The 24,290-nt window shown below is 34.1% G+C and overlaps 1 protein-coding gene across 1 annotated transcript; it reads left to right on the top strand.

Annotated features, from left to right (window-relative positions):
* The first annotated feature begins 1,790 nt into the window (after positions 1–1,790).
* On the top strand, positions 1,791–19,309 carry LOC132553862 (phosphatidylinositol N-acetylglucosaminyltransferase subunit A-like). Its single transcript, XM_060218144.1, has 12 exons — positions 1,791–1,807; positions 3,037–3,193; positions 4,005–4,127; positions 6,875–7,050; positions 8,729–8,844; positions 9,951–10,058; positions 12,222–12,328; positions 14,178–14,260; positions 15,415–15,500; positions 16,067–16,250; positions 17,700–17,799; positions 19,211–19,309. The coding sequence occupies exons 1-12, from the start codon at positions 1,791–1,793 to the stop codon at positions 19,307–19,309; spliced, it is 1,356 nt and encodes a 451-aa protein (XP_060074127.1).
* Positions 19,310–24,290: the final 4,981 nt, after the last annotated feature.

Raw genomic sequence — 24,290 nt, 5'->3', positions numbered from 1 at the left:
TTTGCATGTGGAAAAGGTTGAGTTGAAAAGTTAATCGACGGTATGTATTTTAGTGATTTCTTTAGAGAATTACGGAATTTAAATATTTTTCTCGCCAAATACTTCAAGTAGTCAACTTTCAATAGATAAATGCTTACGTTGAATTTTAAACCTCAAACATATAACTAGCCGGTTAACTTAACTTTATCCTTGTCGCATTAGTTTCGGACCCTTTAATAATCGTATTTCGCTTGCAACGCTACATCGACAAGTTGCAAACAAAGAGGTAAATGTATTTAATGTGTTCATACTATGAAATTTATTTGATTAAATGATCAGTGAAACGCCATTTTTTACTGAAAGATATCCACAAATTTAAACACGACTTCAAATTCGCTCAACTGAAATGACAGATATGTCTATTGGAAATGTGATTACGCTTCCGTTTGAAGTGATATCACTGAATCACAGAAACGTTTGATTTACCCTAACATTGGCCCAAAAATGCACAAAATTCACTCAAAATCACCATTTAAAACTTTTCGTACCACGAAAGTTTCAAATAGGTATCTTCCACATGTGCCAATCTTTAACCCACATGTTAAATTTAATCAGAAATCAGTTATGAAAATTGATCATTCTAAAACCATCATTTTTCCAATGTGATATTAGCTTGTTTGGACTTCCATCGGAAGAAAGGCAAGGATGTGTGGCGTATTATTCATGGCCAATTTTTTATTCACTTGACAGATGACAACAAAACACTGGCATCTGAGGAAGGATTGATGAGTTGTATTATGATATCTTGGAGGATGTTTGACATGTAAAAAAGTGTGTTTAAAAAAATTACCCAAATTTGCCAATAGAATAAATGCTCATATTTTATGATGAATGCAGGATTCAATCAAAGCTTTTGTATTTTTAGGAAAGCATCTTATGTTACAGTAATCAAAATCATCTGGGTTCTAGATCACTCAAAAGTTCTGGTAATACATTTCAACGAAATTATCATACCAAAATATATATCAAGCGGAACCGGTGTCTAGGTAATATATATATCATTATGAAAAGCCAAATCATGTAACACAACATGTGTTGGTATCGTAAGCTAAATTAATTCTGTCTACATTTCACAATATTTTACATGTGGTGTATTTCTATCACAATCAATTTAGGGCATCCATATATACATTGAGTGTCCCAAATGTACAATGATTTTAGCTTAAAATGTTGATTAGCAGGAATAGCATATACTGACAACTGTGTAATGTCTAACCTAAGAAGGAGGTAGATATCTAGATATACAATGAGGAATGGGAAACTGGATTCAGGGTTTTCCATAAGAGCTGTTCGCCGGCCAATTTGACCGGCTACTTTGATCATTTGGCCGCCTACACCTATCCAGTTCCGTAATAATGTTCCGCACACGTACACAGCAGGCCAGCCTCCTACTTTCACTACACAGCCTACTAGTAACTAAATTATGGAAAACCCTATGGATTACATATATTATAGGTCAGGAGTGCAATGACTACCGGTATATAAACAGGAAAGATCAATTGATGTTTAGCCCGAACGGTCTGTTCAGGGTTGTAACGGATTTATTAAGGAATTGATGTAACATGTTTAATCTAATTTAAAATAAACTGATACGATACATGTACATTTTTGTTTTCAGATTTTGAGGAGATTCACATAAACATGATGGTTTGATGTGCTCTACAGAATCACATACCAAGACAGATCATGGCATAAAGTCTGTCTTCAAATCAAGATGTTGGAATCAATTTAGATAGACACTGGTGGACGCCATGAAGCACAATGTTTGGTAAGGAATTTATCAGCACCTGATGACACTGTAAGAGGTATTGACAACAAAATGTGGTGGCATTTTATTAGCCTATTGTCAATCTGATGATGACTGCTGATAAAATGCCACCAAGTCCATGGATCATTCCGTCTGTCTTTGAACGATTCTTGTTATCGCTATTTCTTGAGAAGTACTGGATGGATAATTTTCATATTTGGTATGTATAGTTTCCCCTTGGATGTGAATTATCTCCCTTTGGGACTAATCTGAAAAACAAAATGGCTGACAGCCAGATTTTGACAGTTAATCCTTTTTTATAAGAAGGCTCACCTTGATCCCTAATTGTGCATAGTCCATTTTGAAACTCATCAGAAAAACAAGATGGATGACAGGCAGCGGTCTGTGTTTTCATTTTTATAATTTATTATTGTATTTTTTTTTTTTCAAAGTATTGTATGGAATCTTTCTCAAATTTCTTATGTAGGTTCCCTTTGGTCTTTGTTGTGCCTGCTTGAATTTAGGATGCTAATAGGCAACCATCTTGGATTTTGAATATGAACATTTGTTATAGCTATTTCTTGAGAAGTACTGGATGGATTATTGTTAGCTTCAATAAATAAGTTTCAGTTGGTCCTGGTTGTGCTTTTTTGATTTTATAATTGATTAAAAAACCCAACATAGCCAACAAATGTTCATCTTGGATGAACTATTATGATCCAGGTTTCATTTACTTGTCATGTTGAAAACACCAGTCTTCTCATTGTTTTAACATCACAGATTCATGGTACTGTCAGTTAATCAGAACCAACTTCAACCAGGGCAACTTCTCAGGTAGCAGAGAGCATGAACCATACTTTATGTTGTCATGGTGATATTCTTGAGTGAGACATTTTACTGAGGTTGCTTTGAATAATGTGGTGGACCTTTTCCATTGTATTCACTTAAGTAGTCACCAGTTACTACAAGGAAACCTTGCCTGAAAGTTGCCCTATAGCTAGTCTGTCACAGGATGATGGACAAGTCAACCAAGCAAAAACCATGATTTGAAGCATTTTTGGTTATACAACTTATTCCAACTTTAAACTGTTTTCTGTGAAATATTTCAGGAAACAAGCAAACATATTCAGAACTATTGGTTATTTGAATAGATATATTTCAATATTTCAGATTTGGCCTTGTAACTTGATTGGATAACTCTCTGTTGAACAATGTTAAAGTAACTTGCATTATAACCTACAAATTTTCAGCATGGTGTCTGACTTTTTCTTCCCAAACATGGGAGGAGTGGAGAGTCACATTTACCAGCTATCACAGTGTCTTCTAGAGCGGGGCCACAAGGTCATCGTTGTCACCCATTTCTATGGAGACAGGAAGGGAGTGAGATATTTGACCAATGGACTCAAGGTAACTAATAACACACTGATCAATTTAGGATAGAGTAAATGAAATGACACCGACTACATGTGCTTAAATCAGATCGTCTTTCCAATGAGTTGAAATGTAAAAGCCTGATATAGTGAATCTGACAAAAAAAACACATTTTTGAAAAAATATATAGTGTATAGATGGCAATTTTTATGAGTAAAAGTTTTCAGTATCTTCTTTTAAGAGGAACAAATTATATTTAAAAAAATTGAAATTTCACAATCTGGATGTGAAAGGACATATAATGCAAATTTGTTGCATTGTTTTCATGATCACATTAATAAACTACGAAATAGCGAAAATATTCCCAAGAATATCACCAATTAAATATTATCAAATTGAAACAGATAATGTAATGTGGTGAGTATATGTGTTATTACAGATTTATGTGTTTACTGAAGATGGGGTTCTATTCATTTTGTGTGTTATGAACATTAAAACACTTAATGCCATACCTGAACCAATGTTGTGTAGCAAAGGCTAGTTGTGCATGGATATTGGAAAATCCTGACATGTCTTCATGTTAGTTCATGCTAGTTAATTGGTACTAATCAAAACTTGCTGTGGTGTATTATATACTGTATTTGTGCTTTTTAGCTAACCATGGTCTTTTATATACAATATTAACACTTACATCAATATTGAAAAGGTTAATATTTTATCGCAGTTCAGTTTTTGTTATCATCAGTTACAACATCGATTTTTTTTTATCTTGATTCCAATTTCTTTTGAAATAGTACTAAATTTATCACATTTAGAAAAGTTATAACGTTTCAGAATGATTTTACAGGTGTATTACCTGCCATTTCCAGCCTTCTACAACCAGTGTGTCTTGCCAACAATTTTCACTACATTTCCATTACTGAGAAACATCTTTATACGTGAAAATATCACCATTGTCCACGGCCACTCAGTAAGTTGTATATACAATGTGCTCAGAAGGTAAGATAAGAAATTAGAATGACTTTTTCCTTTTTCTTGTTGTATGATGAAATCAGACTTTTTTTAGATTACCTGGTCCAAACAGCCAAATGAGCTTATGCCATAGCACGGCGTCCGTCCGTCTGTTTGTCATCCGTCCGTCCTGCATCCGTCAACTTTTCATTTAAACAACTTATTCTGAAATACCAAAAGGCGTTGAGTTATCATGTTTGGCTGGAAGGTTTCTTTGATGAAGCCCAACAAATTTGTTGGGAAAAAAAACCTTGACCCATATTCAAGGTCAAATGTGTAAAAAAATTTAAGCAACTTCTTTCAAAATACCGAGAGACCTAGAATCATTATATATGGCTACTATGTTCCTCTTATGGTGTCCTACAAAGTTTGCTAAAAGAAATTACCTTGACCAATCTTCAAGGTCACAAGGGTCAAATTTGTTAAAACATTTAAACAATTTTATTCTGAAACATCTAAAAGCCTAGAATCATTTTATTTGGCCAGTATGTTCCTTTTATGAAGTCCAAGAAAGTTTGCCAAAAAAAATGACCTTGACCCATTGTCAAGGTCACAAGGGTCAAATTTGTTAAACCTTTATATGACATTTTCTGATCATTCAAAACATCTAGGATAGTGATATTATTCTAGAATAGGTTCTCAATGATGCCTGGTAATATTTGTGAACAGAAAAGACCTTGACCTGTATCCAAGGTCACAACAGTCAAATGTGTTAAACCTTTGAACAACTTCTGATTAACCTAAAGGCCTAGGATCATAATATTTGTCCAAAAGGTTCCCTTAATGGTGCCCACATAGTGTGTGAAAAAATAGCTTGACCCATAATGATATTTAAGGTCACTGGGGTTAAATTTGGTAAAATCATTAACAATATCTGATTGACCAAAGGCTATCATATTTGGCTAGTAAAAGTTTCACAAAGGCTTATATACAAATATGTAGAACCTTCCAATGACTTATTAAAGGAATATATTTGGCTGGGAATTTTCTTGGCATAAATTTGAATAAATTATAAAGACCTTTCACAGTGATGTCACACTGTTCCAAAAAATAGATTAGGCCAAGCTCCCTGAAGGTCTGAGAGGCTTGAGCTAAGTAATGTGAAAAACTACATGTTAGCCAATTACTTATGTTCTATTTACAGCATTAAAATACAGAAAACATGATCGGAAAGAGAATTGCAAGAGCTTCATTTTGATTTAAGATTCTTCATAATTATAGCATAAATGAATAAGAAATTCCAAGTTGATCCCATTTGCTATGCAGTGTTTATAGGCCTACAGTTAACTGTTATCAGTATATCTCCAGTAACCGGGGCTTAACTCACCATGGTGACATCACTAATGATATGCATGAAACGTTTTATTATTGGTTTTGAGTTAGGATTATGGTTTATAATTACATGTACCTTAATTTTTCCTGTCTTTATATTTAATAATTGCTATATATTGTTGACTTGTGCAAGTCAAAAGTATGTTGTATCTGTGTTTGTAAACAATGATCTAAAGGGCAAGTAAGCTTCTGCAGTCCTGGGTCATCCGTCCAGCTATAACTAAGAGTTTTTCTGTTATATTGTTTGACCATCTTCTTTCCTTGATTTAAAAGAAAGCTATCAATTATATTTAACTAGAAACATCATAACAAAGTCTCAATTCAACATTTCCAAGATGTAGGGGGGGGGGGGCTGACTACTAAGGGACAGAACCCATATGGAGTAATTTGTCATATTGCTTTAAACATCTACTGTGGAACATATGCACAGATATAGTACTGTTGGTCATAAAGATCCAGGTGAGCGATACAGGCCCTCTGGGCCTCTTGTTCTTTGCATTTCATTCTCAGGTGGTTTCCAGATATGCTGTATTGGCAGAATAGTGCATTCTGAAATCATGGCTGCTTTTGTTTATCTGTCTGACCATTAGAACCAGGGATGTTGGTTTTTTAATCTTATTTTGCTTTCTCTCAAGTCTTGACAAAGTCTTTCATCCAGGCAGGTGTCTGAAATACTGTTTTTCAAATGTTGACAGACTGGTTTGTCTAGCCTTGGTGTTGTTACCCACTATGTACAGAGTTATGTCCCTTTGACTTGTTCAAAGGACAACCCTGTTCAGAAGCAGTTGATTGTTTACAATACCCCTTGATCATACAAATATATATCCTCTCTATACAAAATCTCCATGAGGTATAAAAAGTAGTGTACTGTTTGGCACATATTTCTTATATATACATGTGGCTTGATGTTATTGAGAAAATTCACTGCCATGAATATGACCTTGTATAATCTAGAAAAATAGTTGTTTGAAAAAGGACTCTTATTTTTCATGATTGGTATATTTCATACCCTTGAATCTGAACCACAATTATGGATTGGTTGTCACACCTCTTTGTGAATGTACGAGAACATATCTCCCAATTGTAATATAATAATCAACAACAACGAGTGAAAGAAAATCTTTCCCACTAATTTATATCACAGGGACTTGGTATGAATTCACAGCCTGTATATATGTGTGTAGTATTGTCCCAATAATACATGTATATGGACCATTTGTCAAGAATTTGTGCCAAGTCCCTGTGAGTCATATTACCAGTGATTATTACTAAGAAAATATCATACATTTCGCTTCATATGTTCATGTCCATGGTGTTCTGAATAAATGTATGTTTTAAGTCCACAACCTATAATAGCTGACCTTTAACTTGCAGGCATTTTCAACACTAGCTCACGAGGCTATGTTCCATGCCAGGACATTGGGACTTAAAGCTGTCTTCACAGATCATTCTCTGTTTGGATTCGCAGATGCAAGCTCCATCCTGACCAACAAAATTTTGCAGTTCTCATTGGCTGATTGTAATCATGTGATTTGTGTTTCCCATACAAGGTTTGTAAATATGACATGAATGTTTATCTGTAACATTTCCAGCCATTGAGTGTAAGATAAATTTATTTGTTTCTCAAAAATTTCTGGGGTGTATTGTAGTTTTTGCTTCTGTCTAGTTAACATGTCTTTCAGATTCATGGCTTATTACTTTACGATAGTAGGTCAACAAAAACACTGGATAATTGAAGGAAGGGAAGGCAATGCCCTTATGTTGTGCACTATTTTCAGGCATACATAATGATGTGAAGGGTTAAAGAGGTCACATTGAGGTTAAAGGTCACATTTATTGTTGTGGTCTTAATCTGTCTCCTCAATGATGGTAGGATGTTGGAAATTCAGAGATATAAACAAATTATGACATACAAAGTATAAAGAATGTCATTTTCAGGTCAGTACATCCAAAGTCAAGGTCACGCTAAGATCAATTTATTATTTATCAATCATTTTACACTCCTTAACATATGAATCAGAGAAAGACGGACAATGAAATTTTTAATGACTATAATGCTTTACTCAATGAGAGAAAATGGATATATTTGAGGAATGGTAATATGGTGTGTCACCTGAAATTGTCTGGTCTGTAGGCCCAGGGTCAAGTCACATTGTGGTTAAAGATCAAATTCATTGTCAGTGCAACAATTTCTTACTCATCAATGTTAGGTCATTGAAAAATAATCCTTACTTAAATAGGTTCATTGCTTGTTCTGGGTTTATCATCCTATGAACTCCAGAAGCCATTTTGTGGCTGGGTGTCTTTGTAGTAGCAGGTGACTACGTGTACATCACAGAGTAGTATATATTATAGGTGGAACAAATGCATGCTATTCAAAGCAATAGAGATTAAATGGCTTGCCAGAAGGACAATTGTATACAGGATAACCTATGCCCTCCACTTCCTCAGAACACAAACCAATCAAAATAGGCACTGCACTAGGCACCACAAATGTGAAGGCTTTGTTGAAATCACTTCCTCAATTGAAATTCAGACTTGTGCTATAGTTAAGATGGCTGCTATGACTGCCATCTTGTTATTCTTCTTAACCAACAGTTCAAGATATTAATTTCAACTTCTGAAAACTGGTAAATGATTTTTCAAGCAGTCCTGTGAAAACAGTCATGTAACATCGTAAAAAATTTTGACACTAATACAGCTCCATTTCCATTAGGGGTTGATCATCAAAGCATTTTTTTGTATCGAAGTAAAAACGAAACATAACCATTAAAAAATCATAAACTTTCAAATTGGCAAAAATTAATCGTTATCTAGTAAAACTTCATGAATCAAAAGTTTCAAAAACAATTGATTGGCAGGATTTTTCAGTCATTGTCAAAGATAAATATAATTGTGTGTATTATAGTGACTGTAATTGCTGATATTGGTTGACAAAGTGAAGATACCAGGCCCCACTTGTATAAAACATCTCAACTTGAGATTTCCTCAAGTCGAGATTTTCCTCAGCTGATATATCCTCAAAAACGGCTTGTATAAAACAGGAGGAAATCATTGGCTAGGATGTCCTGAAATTCCTTGAGGAATTTTCATACAATATATTTTCCATGAGATATTAGCTGAGGAAAATCTGGGCTTGAGGAAATCTCAAGTTGAGATGTTTTATACAAGTCGGGCCTGGAGATGTTAGAATGCATCCTCCAAGTTCTATTTATTTTTATTTTATAGTAAAGAGAATACAGTGCTAAGGGCCAATCTACAACCAGATGTTGTGTCTGTTATACCCAATGCTGTGGATGCCACCATGTTTGTACCAGACCCATCCAAACGACACCCAGGCAAAAGTAGGCAACTGCACCTACATCAATTTTTCCATCTCTAAATTGGTGATTGTTTATATTGAGTGCTGCGAACACTTTATGGTTTCATGTGTAAAAATTCAAAGTGATTTAAACTTCATAAAGCATTAGAGTATGTAATGTGTCCATAAAAAACTGACCAAGTTATAGGGTTTGATTTCCCGATTGGATGTGAATTGGGTTAGTGTCACCTGACCAATCACAAGGGGTTTTACAGGTGAATTTGGTTCACTTCAACACTGAGATGCCAATCTCTCAGGTCAACAAGAGTGATTAATAGTAATAGCTAATGCGAAGCAACTTTTTTCTCAGTTTATGTACATTAGGTTGAAAAAACAAAATGTAAATTTTCTTTAAATGATACGAATTGAATCAAATATGTAGATTCTGGTGAAACTGGAAGATTTGATGTGAATGGAATATGTGGTAAAAAAATGGTATTATACAGAAACATTATTGACTAGTTTTGTGGCTATTGATCAGGTAACAGTAGTGAGTGTATGCAGTGAACAGGGTGTTAAACTGTGATGTGTATATTGGGGTCAGGCATGCTGGACCTGCAAGAGAAATACCAGACACAGATCATGGCCGAGGCTGGACTGGGGGACCAGCTGTACCTAACTACATGGCTGAATATCATGAATTTTAAGAATATCTGCATAAAACAAAGTCATGCTTGCATATCTATCAGGAAATTATAGAGTATTCAGGACAGCTTAAAATGGAACACGTTTTATTACTGGTTCATATTTGGTCTCCAACAGAAAATAATAAAAAAAAATGAGCTGAACATTTAAAATTTCCAACATCTTGTTCAGATGCAGTTTTTTATCGTGGAATAATTCTGTACCATTTCAGGTGGGTTATTTGAAAGTGTGGCCTTATTCTCAGTTATTACGAACTGAACTTTAAAAAAAAAAATTATATAAGATTTAAAAAAAAATATTCTTAGAATATATTCCATGTGTGGCCCTCCTGGATGTTCAGCTAGTTGTAATGGTATGTATATATATTTATAATCATTTGTACCATTACTTACACATGGTGGAAGTTTTGGTTTAAGATGTGATACTGTTGGCTATTGTTTTCAGTCACCATTGTTGTGGTCAGTCGGTTGGTATATCGTAAGGGAATGGATCTCCTGGCTGGTATTATACCCGTCATCTGCAAGAGGCATCCGGATATACAGTTTATCATTGGTAATATGACAATCGTTTTATCAATTAAGTAATAAAACATTAGAAAGATTTTGTTTCTGGGATACAAGTATTGGTGTTGCTGATAGTGCTATATCTTGGGTCTCGTTGTCAGTGACAGAAGCACTATGTTAAAATATGAACTGCATATGATTCAGAAATGCAAAAAACATTTCAAGTTGAATAATTAAAGAAGCGCACAATTGAATTATGCAATCAATAGCCTATGTTATTTTGGGAAATTTGTGCAAAATTTTACGTCAATGTGAAGAGACAAGTCTACTCTTTACAATACTGTAGAGTGTAAGTCTGTGTGACTCGTGTCATCAGTAATTACTCAAAGTGGGATACCTGCGAAAAACAAAATGACACTCCAGTACCTGGTCTGGGCACCTGTTGCATGAATCCCTGCACAGAATCTCCTAGGTTATCTTATTTCATTTTGATTTTGATAATTCTTAATGATTTTTTGGATCGCTGTGTATTTTACCGTATGATGGCCTTAATGACCTTTTATGTGTTGACGGGCCGTTAAGAATGTAATAATAATAATAATAATCTTAATGATTTACTTATGAATGGTATAGTAAGTCAGGGTCTGATTTCCAGTAAAAGATATTATGAAAAATATAATGTTCTTAATAGGATTGAAACATTCAAAAGATTGATACGGTAAACTATGACTTGATTCTTTGTTATAGTAAAGTCAAATATTTTTATTTGACTCAGTTTTAAACAGATATATATTTTCTTTTTTAACTTATTCATGGACACCTTATTTTGTTGATACATATAGCTCAGTACAATAACTTATACTTACCTTAACAGTTCTTGGATATTATATATATTCCTGGATTAAGATTACCCATGAAATCAACAAAAACCAATTCCCATTGAAAATGAGTGATTTTACAAATATTTGATCATTATTAAACAGATATATATTTAATAAGTGATTTTACAGTACACTATTATATAATTATTAAACAGTTATATATTTAATAAGTGATTTTACAGTACAATATTATATAATTATTAAACAGATATATATTCAATAAGTGATTTTACAGTACAATATTATATAATTATTAAACAGATATATATTTAATAAGTGATTTTACAGTACAATATTATATAATTATTAAACAGATATATATTTAATAAGTGATTTTACAGTACACTATTATATAATTATTAAACAGATATATATTTAATAAGTGATTTTACAGTACAATATTATATAATTATTAAACAGATATATATTTAATAAGTGATTTTACAGTACAATATTATATAATTATTAAACAGATATATATTTAATAAGTGATTTTACAGTAAAATATTATATAATTATTAAACAGATATATATTTAATAAGTGATTTTACAGTACAATATTATATAGTTATTAAACAGATATATATTTAATAAGTGATTTTACAGTAAAATATTATATAATTATTAAACAGATATATATTTAATAAGTGATTTTACAGTACAATATTATATAGTTATTAAACAGATATATATTTAATAAGTGATTTTACAGTAAAATATTATATAATTATTAAACAGATATATATTTAATAAGTGATTTTACAGTACAATATTATATAGTTATTAAACAGATATATATTTAATAAGTGATTTTACAGTACAATATTATATAGTTATTAAACAGATATATATTTAATAAGTGATTTTACAGTAAAATATTATATAATTATTAAACAGATATATATTTAATAAGTGGTTTTACAGTAAAATATTATATAATTATTAAACAGATATATATTCAATAAGTGGTTTTACAGTAAAATATTATATAATTATTAAACAGATATATATTCAATAAGTGATTTTACAGTACAATATTATATAATTATTAAACAGATATATATTTAAGCAATAAGCGGAGCTGATTGTTACATATTTCACATTCATCACATATTTTCTGATTGGTTAAAAATATCAAGATAAAAAGGAAACATCTTATAGTCTTTCCACCAAGTTAAGAATACCAATTTATTGATTGATACCAGATACCAGCTGACATCTTGTCTATCAGAAGGCTAAACGTGAATATAACTAGACTTAAAATGCAAAATCACTTTTAGAATGTAGAAATAATTTTTATTTTTTTTTTAAAGTTGTCTGTGTTGCTTCAGGTGGAGACGGGCCTAAAAGAATTATATTAGAGGAAGTAAGGGAGCAGCACGAACTACTGGACCGTGTAACATTACTGGGGAGTCTGGAACATACACGGGTCAGGGAGGTAGGTAACTGGGGAGTCTGGAACATACACGGGTCAGGGAGGTAGGTAACTGGGGAGCCTGGAACATACACGGGTCAGGGAGGTAGGTAACTGGAGAGCCTGGAACATACATGGGTCAGGGAGGTAGGTAACTGGGGAGCCTGGAACATACATGGGTCAGGGAGGTAGGTAACTGGGGAGCCTGGAACATACATGGGTCAGGAAGGTAGGTAACTGGGGAGCCTGGAACATACACGGGTCAGGGAGGTAGGTAACTGGGGAGTCTGGAACATACACGGGTCAGGGAGGTAGGTAACTGGGGAGCCTGGAACATACACGGGTCAGGGAGGTAGGTACCTGGGGAGCCTGGAGCATACAAGGGGCAGGGAGGTAGGTAACTGGGGAGTCTGGAACATACACGGGTCAGGGAGGTAGGTAACTGGGGAGTCTGGAACATACACGGGTCAGGGAGGTAGGTAACTGGGGAGCCTGGAACATACACGGGGCAGGGAGGTAAGTAACTGGGGAGCCTGGAACATACACGGGGCAGGGAGGTAGGTAACTGGGGAGCCTGGAACATACACGGGTCAGGGAGGTAGGTAACTGGGGACCCTGGAACATACACGGGGCAGGGAGGCAGGTAACTGGGGAGCCTGGAACATACACGGGTCAGAGAGGTAGGTAACTGGGGAGCCTGGAACATACACGGGTCAGGGAGGTAGGTAACTGGGGAGCCTGGAACATACACGGGTCAGGGAGGTAGGTAACTGGGGAGCCTGGAACATACACTGGTCAGGGAGGTAGGTAACTGGGGAGCCTGGAACATACACGGGTCAGGGAGGTAGGTAACTGGGGAGTCTGGAAACATGGTCAGGGAACATACACGGGGCAGGGAGGTAGGTAAATGGGGAGTCTGGAACATACACGGGTCAGGGAGGTAGGTAACTGGGGAGCCTGGAACATACAGGGGTCAGGGTGGGAGGTAACTGGGGAACATACACTGGGTCTGGGGAGGGAGGGTCAGGGAGGTAACTGGGGAGCCTGGAACATACACGGGTCAGGGAGGTAGGTAACTGGGGAGTCTGGAACATACACTGGTCAGGGAGGTAGGTAACTGGGGAGTCTGGAACATACACGGGTCAGGGAGGTTGGTAACTGGGGAGTCTGGAACATACACGGGTCAGGGAGGTAGGTAACTGGGGAGCCTGGAACATACAGGGGTCAGGGTGGGAGGTAACTGGGGAGTCTGGAACATACACCGGTCAGGGAGGTAGGTAACTGGGGAGCCTGGAACATACACGGGGCAGGGAGGTAGGTAAATGGGGAGCCTGGAACATACACGGGTCAGGGAGGTAGGTAACTGGGGACCCTGGAACACAGGTCAGGAAAGTATACAGACCACTGGCCTTTTACTCATTCTTGATTATGGTCTGTGGAATATCTGTAGAAAATCTGTAGAACATCTTCTGTCTATTTTATGATATGAATGATATACTTGTTTTGATTCTTTTGCTGGAGTTTAGATCATGAAATTTGTCATTATATACTTTGTCCAATGTTAAACTTTTGTTTTGGATTTCTAAAAGATGTATTAAGTTATTTCTTAACTTAATCATGTGATCAATCTGTTGTCTCGCTTGCATATGAACACAAGTCCTGAATTCAGTTATAATTAAAAACAGGGTAGACTTCTATTTGTACAATAAAAATCAATCCTTTGATGTCATGAACAGAGCTAAGATCTTCATTTCAAAATTTTCAATGATAGAAATTCATTGACTTTATATCAGTTTATTAGATTTCTGATTATATTAAAGAAGAAGTGGATGAATGATAAATATGTATGTAATAAAATTGTCTTTATTTATAGGTTCTGGTCCAGGGTGATATACTAGTGAACACTTCATTGACTGAGGCGTTCTGTATAGCTATAGTGGAGGCAGCTTGTTGTGGGTAAGTTGTTGTTGAAGCCTTAGATTACAAGCAACATTATTTTAAGCATACATATTTAAATATACCAATTCTGAAGTTTGTTATTTTCTTCTCAATGACAATTTTCATATCCATTTGTCGTTTAAACTTATAACTGACAGAGGAATTAATTTTATGCAATCATAGAATTCAAAAATGACAACTGAGATAATTTTACGCAATTTTGACACATTCATGTACGAGAAAAAGAATCTGATACCTGTGAATGTTGATTGATCTACGTCGCATGTTGACATTTTGTTTCACCTCATTGGAGGATTCTCCTACGGTGAGATCTTGTCTATGAATGTCAGCCCCCAAATGAGATAGATAAACTCTCACACTTACAGGTTATTTTATTTTTTTTTTTCAGTTTGTAGGGCGCTAGGAAACTGTAATCTTAAGTTTCGCATTCACAACATGTCATGGCTATACTTACTCGAAAATTGTGAAAACATGAATTTTTTCCGAATTAAACTGATAAAAAATTATGAAATATGAAAAGATGCCTTTGTCAAGCATCTTTTGTCACAATGATGTCCTTTCCATCTTCTCTTGTCCATTGTCCAACTTTACATTTTTTACATCATTACATACTACACCGGGAAATTTCTTGGTTGACTTTTAACAGTTAATTTTTTACAAGAACAGCTTTTTCCTTTGTCTTGTAAAACATTTTTGTTCACACTTATCATAGTACATGGTATGTAAAAATGAATTAGTAAGAGATTTTCTCCAAAACAAAGGAATTGTGTTATTATCAATATGTAGCCATATTTTACTACTGGAGTCAGACATGAGTTGTCTCCCTTAACACCAGCTATGCAGATCAGAATATCTTCAAAGTGATTTAGTCATTGAAATTTCAAGTTATAGATAAGAAACGGAGAAAAATAGCAATGCAGATTTATTAAGTTATAGAGGGATTTTGTGTTTTTAAAATATTTTCTGTTTTTATTTATTTTTTTCCCCATTCTGGTCGGTATTGAGGTGTTGTATGGTGTGACTCATTTTTCAATGCTATTATACATTCACAGGTTTATGTGTAGGTAGCTTTTATCCTTTGATATTTATTTTTCGAATAAGACTTGCATAATTTACTTTAAGAATTGTAACCTTCATCTTTTAACTTCCAGATTACAAGTTGTCACTACTAGAGTTGGTGGTGTCCCTGAAGTATTGCCTCCAGACCTCATCTACATGGCTGAGCCCAATGTCTCAAGTAAGTTTAACTGTAGTCACTACTGGAAAACCATCTGTAATACAGGAAGCATAATCATTTTACTTGTAAAAGTGATGAAATTATGGGAGGTTCTACGGAATACAGAATGTGGATTCTAAATTCGCCAACATTTCACACTCCAGCGATTTAATTTAGTAGAATATAACTTTGACCTTTTCTTAGAAATTTTAAGTGATAAAGGGATCTCACTTTAAAGAGCAATGCCCCAAAGAGTAAGAATGTTTGATACAATGAAGGGTACTAAATTTTGACCTATATTCAGTTTCACTTACTTTAGTGATTTTTGTACTTTTAAATCACTCAGGTATGTTGTATTGTAGTGTGGTGTAATTCACTGAGTGGAAAATAAGGGATATTGATGACACTGTCTTCTGGTATTTCAATTTTTTTTTCACTCAAAATAAATAGCAATTATCTTTCATTTAAAATAAAAAGGGAAAAATAACACCCAGTGTTTACAGTATTCAGCAGGTATAAATATTTCCCTATTCAGTAGGTATGTACATTATATATTGGATAAGATTTATAATTGGATTTATTTTAAGGTTTACTTGCATCTGTTGAACTTGCCATCAAAGATCATCGTAAAGGGAGAGAAGTACCACCCTTTGAAGCTCACAGAAGAATAATGTCGCTGTATACATGGAGAAATGTAGCCATGAGAACAGAGAGAGTATATGACATGGTTTGTCTGGCAGAACAGAGAGTCACATCTACTAGACTTAAAAGGCAAGATTCATATACAGGGCTCTCACACCCCATTTTGGGACTGGGGCCCTTGGAATTGGGAAAAATAGCGGCATTTTCCTTAGAATTGGGAAAACTTGGGGTCTAAATTGGGAAAAAAAGATACTATTTTGCATTAGGAATGGGGCTGAATATCGGCCCCAAATCTGGCAGATCGAGAGCCCTGATATATAATGTTTCATAGGCTAGTAGTTTGATACAGAAGTATACCAACAGAGAGCCAGTGTAACACTCTGTGTATTTGTAGTAGTTTGATACAGAAGTATACCAACCAAGAGCCAGTGTAACTCTGTGTATTTGTAGTAGTTTGATACAGAAGTATACCAACAGAGAGCCAGTGTAACACTCTGTGTATTTGTAGTAGTTTGATACAGAAGTATACCAACAGAGAGCCAGTGTAACACTCTGTGTATTTGTAGTAGTTTGATACAGAAGTATACCAACCTAGAGCCAGTGTAACACTCTGTGTATTTGTAGTAGTTTGATACAGAAGTATACCAACCTAGAGCCAGTGTAACACTCTGTGTATATGTAGTAGTTTGATGCAGAAGTATACCAAGCGAGATCTAGTGTAACACTCTGTGTATTTGTAGTAGTTTGATACAGAAGTATACCAACCAAGAGCCAGTGTAACTCTGTGTATTTGTAGTAGTTTGATACAGAAGTATACCAACCAAGAGCCAGTGTAACACTCTGTGTATTTGTAGATATATGTCACCCATAGATGAAAAAATAAATAATATATCTAACAATGATAGATTTTTCCAATTTTTAACACGTAATCCTGAAGAATCAATAGAGGGTTGTATTTCTGTGCTCTATTTTCAATATTTCTCCCTTCTTATAATAATTATATAAAATGTGAGGTAAGATTATGTCCCTTTGTATTGTATCGAGGATTCTGTCATCTGGTCTATATTGAATAAGGTTGAAGTTTGGCAATAAATTGTATGCCCTGACCTCCTCAGAAACAGGAACTAAAATTGAATTAGGATCTGCTCTACTACTTGATTCAGTAGATCGACACTTACAAACATTTTATACAGTGAAATAATAAACAAATAATTTTTGTTTGAATGAAAAACGAAGCTTTTATGAGATTTATTACCCTGATCACATCCTGTTTCAGGTCCCATCACATTCCATGTGTCATGTCTGTTATGAGTCAGTGTTGTACCTTGAAAACCATTCAACAGATTTTGTTCATATTTACCTTATAGTACCTGATAAGGTTCCGGTTTGGATAAGTATTGAACCAATAGCATCCTATAAAGAATTTCTGATTTTTGTATTTTTCAACAAAGGCATCTTTTATTGCAGACTGTTAAGTATTTCTGTTACATTAGAAATAGCAGATTGTCATTTCAGGTTTGCCTTATTTCCTGTAGGATATGTCATGATAATTAATTGCCTGTCCTCGTTACTTTACAGCTACTACCACTGTGGTCCCCTGGCTGGAAAGTTGTTTGTCATTGCAGCAGTGATAAATATTTTCCTTCTCTTTGTCCTTGGAGTTCTACAACCAGAAAAGGTAAGAATCCCATCAAACCTTACCTATACACAAAAGATTAATGAAAGACGAGATCCGTCGTATTAATACACAGTTTAAACATGTTGATAACAACCTTCCCTTACAGATAGGAAGTGCAATTCCAACTTGTAATGTAAAGTTTGTGTGTTTTTCGCTTACCATCTGATGGTGGTGTGCTGTTCTTATCACCATGCGTTCGTGGTGCATTGCCTGTTTGTCCATCTGTAAACATTTCTTGTTATTGCGAGATGTACAGAATATATCTTTCTCATATTTCAATCGAAGGTGCCCCTTGATTCCTTGTCACTCTTTTGATTTTGTGTCTAATCAGTAAATAAAAACATAATGGCAAGCAACCATCTTTGCTTTTACATCTTGGAAAGAATTGAATGGATTTTTCTCAAATTTCAAATGTAGATATTTTCTTTGGTCGCTAGTTGTGGGACTGTTCAGAAAAACAAAATAGTTGACAGGTAGCCATATTTGATTTTGGCAATGAAATTTTGTTATTGCTATTACTTAAGAAGTACTGAAAGGTTTTTTCTCAAATTTCATATGTAGGTTCCCTACAGTCCATAATTGCACCCTTTTGATTTTAGAACTGATTACAAAAACAGAATAGTTGACAGATGTCTGTCTTGAACTTGTCAGTCAAAGATTGAAATGGCTATTTTTGAGAGCAATTTTCTAATATCATATGATTAAGTGTAAAAACAAAGAAAAGAGAAATGATTGGAAAAGATTCAACTTCTAAAGAACAATAAAGATCGAATGACAGTGGGCACCTGGATCTCTTCTGAAATCTCTGGGTTTTTTTCATTTTTTTTCTTCTCAACTTTTCACATATTTACCAAAAAGTTGAGGCAAAAAAGAGGCATTTTTTCTGGATATCTAGAAGCAGACTGTGAAATCATGAATTTTCTTGGGACTTTATTTTTGTTGGCATTCTTAATCCATGAATTCATGTCTATAAATAGTTTGAAATTGATTTATAGAGATATCTTTATCCACAAAAAGGAAACCACAAAAATTGAGCCCCAAGAATATATATGATTTTGCAGTAATGTTCTGTATTCTGGTCTCAACTTTTCTTTCATAATGTATTTCACAATTTTATCCATCCACATATAGAACCATGAAAATAAAAGAATATGATGTGGATTGAAGCAGGTCTTTTAACCACAGAAACTTGTTATCATTAAGCCTTGTAGGAGTCGAAGTGGTCTAACTAAGTTGGTTCTCTGCATTAACTATTGTGCAAGCTTTAAATGAAATGAGATACAAAGAAACATGCATGGTGTTGCTTATCGAAGAAAAATGGAAACAAGTTTTAAAATCAAACTCGGTTCACTGCGAAAATTGTAATTTCTTTATCCATTGTCATACAGCTGTTTTAAATTTGTTTTTGTAGACCATAGAAAAGGCAGCAGAGTTCCCAAGACAATCAACGAAACACAGAGCATCAGAAAGCAATGACACACATCAAAATAAAAAAGTCAAATATTCATGATGTTTAGATGTACTAGTATTTGATAGCATTTAAAACAGATGTAAATAGTCCAATACTTTAGGACTACCTTGGAACTGTTAAGTTTTTTTAAATGCTTTACAATCAATCAAAAATGGTGCTAGAAGTTTTTGTCAAGCTTAAAAAAAAAACAGAATACCCCAAAATTTCACTTTTTAGCACACCTGGTCCAGTAACCTTAATTCATACTGTGTTGTCCTTTGTCGGTCATCAGTCCTTCAACTTTTTCTACAACTCCCTAATAGTCATGAACAAGGTAGTGGATTTTTACCAGATTTGGTCAGAAGCATCCTTGAGGGAGAAGGTCAAATGTTAGTATAAATTGTGGGTATTGACCCCATGGATCATTAGGAGATTGGCTAAAAATGGGAAATTTTGCAAGCTCATTAAAATGCAGCATTCTTGGGTGAAGAGGAATCCATTTTGTATAAATCATGGGTATCAACCTTATAGGGCAGGAAGGGCAGAACCCATTATAGTGGAAATATAACTTTTTTTCAGAATCCTTCTTTTTCTGTAGTTATGGCAGAATTCTGTCTCAATTTGGTCTTCAGAATGAAGAGTCTGGCTGGCTCCCCAAGAACAGAGGGTTGGTTGGGGTTCAGTGGGAAAATTAATATGTTGTGCTAACTCAGGACTCGAGGTTTTTGTTTAGGGCTATTCTTGTAAAACATTTATCCCCACAAGGACTCTAAGCTTAGGGCTAATTCAGTAAAACCATTTATCTCATCATCTTCAGTTTTTGTTTAAAAGTACTACCCATAGAATTCAACTGATAATTTGCTTCAAAGTAACAGGCTGCAAATCAAGGCATGGATAGAAAGGATGTATGTTGTAGTCCTAGGATAAAGTAAATGCTTCACTGGTGGAGTAGTCTTTAGGTTATTTCTTTACCATTCTCAAAGTTAAATTTTTTGTGAATAAAAAAAATGATGGTAGTATAAAGAAGCTGTTTATATTCATATAAAAAAAATTGTTTGGCATAAAATCAAAATGAGCTAGCAGCATGGTAGAACAACTTGATTAAGGATTAAAATATGTTTCATTTGTATCTAAGATAAAGCTCCTTAATGATCAAACTCTTACAGAGTATGTGAAAATGATTCCAGCACCTCAGGGACTCTAGACGGAATTAGATCCTCAATCATATTCTACAAAAATATAAATGGGAGGCTGTTGGGAATATAAAACCTTCATAGAATGCTGCATAAACTTTTTTTTTTTTTTTTTTGTTTCATTTTCAATGTCTGGAATTTGTTTCAAAGTTCTACACATTTATCATTTAGAACTGCACACCTTTGATGTAAACAAGAAATCATTACATTGTAATATTTCAAATTTGATGCAGGAAAATATTTTGTGAAACTTTAACCCAGTGAAATCAAAGCAGACAAATTCTTCAGTGACTAGTGTTTTTTTATGCTATGTCTTTCTAAACTATTTTAAGTACCTATATCAAGATTCCTGCTTTACTATGCTTAAAACCTTCCCACTTTCAATGAATACTATAATTGTGTACATGAATGATATTTCTGAAATTGTGAAAATCTCACTGTTACCACATTAGGTTTTTCTTACAATGTATCTGTGTTTGTATGATGTTTTAAACAGAATTATTAGAGGTTTAAATGATCAGATCGTAGTGTAGATGTATTTGTTACTAGATTTTTATCCAAGGATTGTTGGTATTGAAAACCATCTAAATGCAACTTCAGTTTAAGGAGACATTAAGTTTAGTCATAGATCTGGTTCTTCATATCGCTACCATATTTATCTAAAAACAAGCCCCTGCATAATTTTGCAGAATCATCAATTTTTAAGTAGTGAGCTGAAAAAAGTGGTTGACAAATGAGCCCACCCCGAATTTTAATACTAATTATATTTTAGACAAGATGAGGGGCTTCATTTAAGGATAAATTCAGTATATGAACCTTATTAGGGATATTGTATTCTTTGTTTCAGACTTGCGAGATATATACTGATGATTCTTAGAGAAGGGTTATAAGTGTATAGGTGATTTTTGATTGGTTCATTCAAAATAAAGAATATTGTGAGGTGTTCTGTATCGCATTCATCACAAATTTGTAAAGCGAGTGCAACAAACATTTTTGATGCCATGAAGCACTTGATAACCTTTATATATTGAAATCCAATGTGAAAAATCATGATTTTTTAAACTTGTACCTCAACTATTTTGAACTGAAGATATCACAATGGAATGAAGCAGTACACATGATATTTTCTGTTTGCATTATTGAACATGATTTTGTGAAAAGCATCTATATTTTTCCCTACTTATGTAGAAGTTGAGAGCACAGATCCTTTTACGAGCTAGTAGAAATTTCCCTTTAGTCGAGTGGTAGTATATCTGAATATATTTTGCCCTACTTTTTTAAAAGTTGAGAGCACAGGTCACTATACCGAAATTCAGCTAGTAGGAATTTCCCTTTAGTCGAGCGGTAGTGTCTGACTATATTTTTCCCTACCTTTGTAAAAGTTGAGAGTACAGGTCACTATACCAAAATTCAGCTAGTAGGACTTTCCTTTTAGTCAAGCAATAGTGTGTCTGACTATATTTTGCCATACTGATGAAAGGTTTGTACAGAAGACAATTAAATTGCACTTTCAATGTAATTTTTTAATTACTTACAGTTGCCAAGTAATGAAATAAACTGTATTCAATAGCTATTTTGTCCTTTTAGGACATGTTACTGATATCAATGCTTGGAGTATAAAAGTTATGAAACCTTGGATGTGACTGAGGAGAATTGAAAGTGATCCAAATTATTGTCAAAAGAATGTACACAATCTTCAGCTAAAAGTATTACATATAAGATAGGTGCTGAATTTAATATATAAAATAAGAGTTTTCCACTGATGTGTGATAACACTGTGATTCTGTGTTTAATTGTTTGTTTTTTTTTTTAATTTTTCTGTAAAAGAGGAAAGCAGTGCTACTTATATTGTTATCTGCCTTTCTCTTTTGATTTTCTCAGGTTTGCTAGTAAATCTCTATTTTTTTCTTCGTGTCAAATATATACTCTAGAATCTTTAAAATGGGCTTTGTAGATCAAATGTTTATACCATATATATACTAATTGTTTGTCTTTGTGTGTACCTGTAAAAGTAGCATGAATTAAAAATTTGTTGACAAATCAAAAGAATGGTATTAGTGGATAGATTCAACAATGTCACGGTCTGTTGATTTTGTGTCTATTTACATATGTTATACGATGAATGTTCTTGGTTTGACCAATCACGAAGTCCGTCATATTATTACCTTTAACAAGAGTCCCTCTAGTAGTTAAAAATGTGGTGATTGTATCCTTGTGTAAGACATTTCATCCTTATTGCTCTGTATGGCATGCCATGGGCCTCCTGTATGTTGTTCAGTAAGGTAGCCGCCAACTATGTTAATAATTGTTGATGTGATCTTTTTATTATACATTAATTAGTATGTCAGGCCCCACTTGTATAAAACATCTCAACTTGAGATTTCCTCAAGTCGAGATTTTCCTCAGCTGATATCTCCTAAAAAGCGGCTTGTATAGAATTTTCTCAAGGAACAGGAGGAAGGCATCGGCTAGGATGTCCTGAAATTCCTTGAGGAATTTTCATACAAGATATTTTCAAGGAGATATTAGCTGAGGAAAATCTGGGCTTGAGGAAATCTCAAGATGAGATGTTTTATACAAGTGGGGCCAGGGCCACAAGTAGACTTTGAAAGATACCTGATCACCTATTGTGGAAGTGTAAGAAAATTTCTTTGATAATTCTTAGTACATTACATTAAAACCTTATCACCATAAAGCTGGTTAATTTTACAGGTCAAAATTTTCGCAGTTTTCATTTTAAATGGATGAACTTTATTTTAACAAATCAAAATTTTGCGATCTGGATGCAAAAGGACATGTATCCCCGTATACAGGCTTATTGGTATCCCTCGTATACAGGCATATGTTATCTTGTTCTGGGATCACTATATTCACTGGGAATGATTCTCATACTAACGACCATGAAAAAAGCAATATCAAATCTGTATGGGTATCTCCCACTGTATATCCAAATTTTTATTGACCACTACTAAATCTTGCCATTTAAGACATCATCAAAAGTTGAAAAGGTGTAGTAATATTTTACATAAATTGATTGCAATATGATGAGGTGATTGTGTGTTCAATATCAAGGCTAACCATTCACAACACACTCAGGTTTGAATCGTTTACAAAATGGTACCTTGATCAGGGATATATTATGTTTCTTGCCGATGATGATATTTGTCTGTAAACTAAATCATGAGAATTTGTTGTTATACATGTAATTAATATGTTCTAATTAATTGTGGGTATATTATGTTATATCTAATGCCTTTTTCTAGTTAAGCAGATGTGTTTGATTTCCATTTAATTGATTGTTATAATTTATCGTTATGTAGTAACATTTAAAATGTTCTTCTAATTGATAAGCTGTGTTACAATACATTTTATGTATACATCGTATTAAGGGGGTATGTTACATGTACATTAAATACACCTCCTATCCAAAAGAGTTCCAGGCAAACCAAAAAGGTTTTTGCTGTCTCGTGGTGATTTGTGTACCTTTTGTAAGTATTCTGTGTGGTAAAACATGATTGTTTAAACAGAGAAGGAGAGACTGATGAGTTGCTTGTATATTTAGGTGGCAAAAATTGTATACAAAAGTAATGTACGATAACTTAAGTGTAATGAATCCAGGAATATTTTTATGTTATTATACCTCGAAATTAATTCAAGGAGAATATAGCAATAACTTTGTGTATGAGTCTGTGTGCTTTCATGTTCAAAGTTTGTGTACAAGTTAGCTCATGAACCCCTGTACATTTACCACATAGCACAACACCAAGTTCTACACCTACATTTTGGTAGTCATAGGATAAATCTATAAGTCAGCCTTGACTTCTTTTGAAATGAATTAGCTGTGTTAT

Source organism: Ylistrum balloti, unplaced genomic scaffold, assembly GCF_031769215.1.
Source record: "Ylistrum balloti isolate Yb309-2 unplaced genomic scaffold, AGI_CSIRO_Ybal_v1 Utg370360, whole genome shotgun sequence".
Classification (NCBI taxonomy): Eukaryota; Metazoa; Mollusca; class Bivalvia; order Pectinida; family Pectinidae; genus Ylistrum; species Ylistrum balloti.
Note: the sequence above shows the minus strand (reverse complement) of the source record. Positions and strands in the feature narration are given on the sequence as shown.